The 4,516-nt window shown below is 36.3% G+C and overlaps 1 protein-coding gene across 1 annotated transcript; it reads right to left on the bottom strand.

Annotated features, from left to right (window-relative positions):
* Positions 1-329: 329 nt before the first annotated feature.
* LOC111303630 (putative E3 ubiquitin-protein ligase XBAT31) lies at positions 330-3,869 on the bottom strand. Its single transcript, XM_022900025.2, has 8 exons — positions 3,537-3,869; positions 3,338-3,397; positions 3,194-3,265; positions 2,978-3,099; positions 2,709-2,849; positions 2,491-2,598; positions 1,871-2,129; positions 330-1,253 (listed from the first exon to the last, which is right to left on the bottom strand). Exons 1-8 carry the CDS (start codon positions 3,714-3,716, stop codon positions 858-860), a joined length of 1,338 nt encoding a protein of 445 aa, XP_022755760.2. The 5' UTR covers positions 3,717-3,869; the 3' UTR covers positions 330-857.
* Between the last annotated feature and the right edge of the window lie 647 nt (positions 3,870-4,516).

Genomic DNA, 4,516 nt, shown 5'->3' with positions numbered 1-4,516 from the left:
ACTGTTTCCTAACAGGAAATTACGTATAAACAACGAAAAAAAAATTATATATTTTGAGAATCAAGACTTGAATTATGAGTTTTTTTTTTTGTAAAATAATAAATATTAATATTTTTAAATATTTTTAAAATTAAAATCAAATTTAGCTTGTAAGCGTTGGGATCTTAGTTTAAAAAAAAAAAAAAAAGTCTGACTTAAAAATAAATGGTTGAGTGGGGATGGTTGATTGTGGCCATGCACCATGCCATCCCCATGCATCATCATTCATCGTTCACCATTCACAACAAACAAGGTACATGGTACATATCCTATATTTATATACATTTACATTAGAGATCAAAATAATTGTTATCATTTATATATATGTGTATATATAAAAATGATATGTTCATACATTATTTATTCTTATTTTCATATTAGCTCGTACATTATACATAAATAGGAAAAAAAAATCAAAAGAGGATTTGTTCTTTGACTCTTTCTTGGGAGGGTGCTTTAACAAATTCTAGGAAGCAGCCATTGAAGAATGTTGAAATTTACATTTTAGAAGAAAAAATTTTATTTTCTCTTCATTTTTTTTCCCAATACTAATTGGAAATGCTACTTCAGTCTCGAATAAACAAGGATGACAACAATATGACCCCACGCAGCTATTATCAAACTTACCTGCAACTCACTTCTTTGCTTATTTTCCCCAAAATATACATACCAAATGGGTCCAGCCCTGACACCATGATTGCTTGATTTTTCACTGCCCTTTTGTTTTGTTTTGTTTTGTTTTTCCATTGCGTTAAAGGGAATGTCCTTGATTGACAAGTTAAAAATTTTAACAAACAAGAGCTGCCAGGTGCCAGGTTTCAAGGCTTATCAATCCATTCATTTTCTGCAGCAATCCTGTCTGAGCCACGGCTACTCATCTTGCTAAATGAACCAACTGCGGATAAGCTCTTGAAGCTGCTACTTCCCTCACTGAAAGTCCTTGACTTCCTCAATTTTCTCAGCTTTGAGGAACTAACATCGCCAATGTCATGATCAGCATCATCATAAGTTTTTATCTTGGCTACCACCAATCGACCAATGGTGCTCCGGCAAAAGGGGCATACTGGGGGTGTTAGACTCGCATTTGTGGGGTTTGGCTTGTTGTGGCAGCACAGGGACAGCGTGCATTGTGCACACATCTGGTGGCCACAGTCTTGAACCTCCATTGTGCAGATCTGCTCAAAGCATATACAGCATACTTCGGTATCGCTAGCCTACATAAAATAATTCCCCAGTTTCCATTATTGCCAACTGTTATAAATGGTTCATGTACTAAAAGAAACTATGGTCTTTCACAATTTATTCACATAACAGAAACCTAGCAGCCAACTGCTAAATAGTAATGTCAATGCAAAAATCGATTATGGTGAGCAAAACATAGGTTTTAGAGCATGCTAAAGTAAAAAAGTTTATGCTCTAAATTGCTAGAGCATGAAACTCAGTTTGATCATGGGCCAGAACTACTATCGATGCTGGAGGACCACAATTGAAACCTAGGTCAAGGGTAAGCAAAGACAAAAATGGTTTAAGTTTGTACACTGAGATTTTAACAAACATTCAATAAAGACTCATGGTCCAAGTCTTTAAGTAAAGATTAAAGAAAAATGAACTCTGAGTTTGAATACTGTTGGTCAAATTAGATAATTCAGAGTTAAAGAAGCTTAGCTTTGAACAAAAACAAAATTAGCTAAGCAGAAAGTAGAAATCTAATACAAGGCTTTGGGTCTGAAATATCAAATATTCAAGTAGTGCTTCAAGAATTTTCAAAATGATTGGATTTTAGTGAACGGCATTTGGTTCATGCTAAAAAGGAAGGCGTTGGATATTTTACCTCAGATATACTGTCATCTAACCCAGAATCAGAATCTGAGGCTGATGGAAGTGAGTAAGCTGTTCCCTTCAGGATGTTCTTTTCCCTTTCCCTGTTTGCCTCCATTAAGGCCTGTTCTAATAGTGATTTTGCCTCCTCATTAAGCTCACTAATGAACTTTAAAGGTGCTGGCCATACAAGAGGTTCTGCTGATGAAGGATTTAGCAGAGCTGCACACGCTCGATGTTTGAACTTTAGAGCAACTACATATGGTATTCTCCTGTAAAGACATGAAAATAACAAAAGCAAGGCTTAACAAAAATAATTATAAGCCAAAAGAAATATATATATATATACATACATATAATGATAAGCTAAAATTTTATAGCCGAAATAATTAGACATGTATCATCTCATACATTGTAAGAAAAAATGCATGAAAAAATCAACAAGGCCAGGGAATAGCATTCCATCAGTTTACATGAGACCATGTAGGACAAATAGATTGACTAGAATATGGTGAGACTAACTCACAAATCTCTTGAAATGCTTTCATGCTTTCATTCGCAAAGTTAAGAACTAAAGATCTCTGATAAGTTAATAATTTAGACATCTACGTAAATAATAAAATTAAACTATACCCAGATGCATCTCTTTGAAGACGATCTGCACCCCATGCCAACAACTTGCGGATGCAATCAAGAGATCCTCCTCTAGCAGCCAAATGAAGAGGGGTGCTTCCTGGACAACTGAAAAACAACAAATTTTCAATTATTTTGCCAAGCAAACATCTGATCCATCTATAAAAAGACTAATACAAAAAATAAATTATGATCAATAACGTCGCGACAAATAGTACCCGTATCCACCGGTTGAAGCACAAACAAGAGCACCATTGTCTAACAGGATATGTACGCATCCAGGCCGCCTTTGTCGGGCTGCTAAGTGCAAGGGAGTAGCTCCCCTAGCATCTCTTATATTCACAAAACGTGCATATCCCCTAATATGAAATCCGAGCCACAAATATATGATTCACTAAAAACTGAGATTAATCACCCAAAGTAACCAAAATGGATTAGGAAAAGAAGTCAAACAATCTTGACTCTTGAGAGAAGAAATAACCCTCACCATGAAACAGCAACAGGGCTAGATCGAGCAGCAGAGAGGATAGCTTGAAGGCAGTCAGAGTGACCATAATAGGCTGCATAGTGCAAGCAAGTTCTTCCATGAAGTGAATCAAACCTCAAGATCTGAAAAACATTTATCAGATCATTCAAATCAAAATTACATTTCCAATACAAATAAATGGATTAAATTGTAACTTTCAGGAAAAAAATGGCTCACATTTGCTCCAGCTTCCACGAGCTTCTTCACACAGGAGATCTTCCCATGCATTGCAGCCAACATAAGTGGAGTCTAAAAACATTAAAAAGGAAACAAAATTAAAAGAAAACAGATAACCAAAAAGGTTTAAAAATGAAAAATTACCTGCTTGTGACGATTCACTACATCCGGGTTCACAGATTTCTCCAAAAGCATAGCCAAAATCTACCAACCAAATAGAAAACTTCACATCAATAATGAAACCAAATACGGATTTAACACCCCAATACCACCGTATAAGAGGCAAAAAAGAACCAAACTTAATAAAAAAAAATCTTCAAAAGCATCCAAGGGGACAGCCCACCTCGATCTGGTCATTAGCAGCAGCTATATGAAGAGCAGACTGGCGATCATAAAGAGTTTTATGATGTACAAGATTTGGTTCTCTCTTTAACAAAGCTTCCACAGTTTCAAAGTCTCCAACCTGAACTGCATTAAACAATTCACTCTCTTGACTCGACCCAGAACTCAGCGCCTGACCCATCTTTCAAGAGAACAAAGGCTCTACACTTTCTTGTACCTTTTACAACCGGTAGTCGGCGAGGCCCTCCGCTGGTGGCGGTGGTGGTTGGTGGCCTGGCCTCTCTCTGAATTTGGCAAAGAGTTCACATTTAAGTAGTTGGTCTTTCAAAAGCGCGTAAATGAAGGAAAAATAAAAGTCCTTAAATATGCATTGAGTTTGCATTTGCCCGAAGAGAGAACTAGGAGCTGCCCGTGGACTCACTGGAGCGCAGTTTCGGGCAGTTATCAGATATTTGTTTTTCGGGGAAAATTAGATTCCTGCGCAGGGAAGTCCAAAGGAAAGATCTCAGCCGTTGATTACTCCATTCAGTGGGCATTGGCCGTACGATTGAAAAGAGTAAAATGGAGAGGATAAATTAATTAAACCACAACAGTGAAATGTTCAGCCAATGAAATTGCAGCTTAATAGGAGTTATGTTTACTTTACCTAAAATACCCTTCATATAATTTTTATTTGACTTTCATTTTATAGGCTACTGTTCACCCACAAAACGGTCAGTCATCTCCTACTATCTTTTACCAGAGACGACGAAGACTAAACAGACGGCGTCGTTTTATAGACGGAAGACATCTTTCTTTGACTTGCTTTTTCTATTTTTTTTTTTCTCTTATTCTTAGTGATGACAATGGGTCGGGTCTTATTCTTAGTGATGACAATAAGTCGGATCGAGACGAATTTTTATTTGTTTTAAATTTGATCCGATTTTAAACATATAAAATTCGTATTCGACCTAATCTAATAATTTTTTATTTTTTTAATAT

The sequence above is a fragment of the Durio zibethinus genome, chromosome 13 (genome assembly GCF_047325235.1).
Source record: "Durio zibethinus cultivar Kanyao isolate XHJ-2024 chromosome 13, ASM4732523v1, whole genome shotgun sequence".
Lineage (NCBI taxonomy): Eukaryota > Viridiplantae > Streptophyta > Magnoliopsida > Malvales > Malvaceae > Durio > Durio zibethinus.
Note: the sequence above shows the minus strand (reverse complement) of the source record. Positions and strands in the feature narration are given on the sequence as shown.

Coding starts and splice junctions, on each gene's coding strand:
- LOC111303630 (XM_022900025.2), bottom strand. CDS start 3,716: ATGGGTCAGGCGCTGAGTTCTGGGTCGAGTCAAGAGAGTGAATTGTTT. Junction 2,599..2,708: donor GCTTCAACCGGTGGATACGG/GTACTATTTGTC, acceptor GTTGTTTTTCAG/TTGTCCAGGAAGCACCCCTC. Junction 2,130..2,490: donor CTTCAAAGAGATGCATCTGG/GTATAGTTTAAT, acceptor ATGTCTTTACAG/GAGAATACCATATGTAGTTG.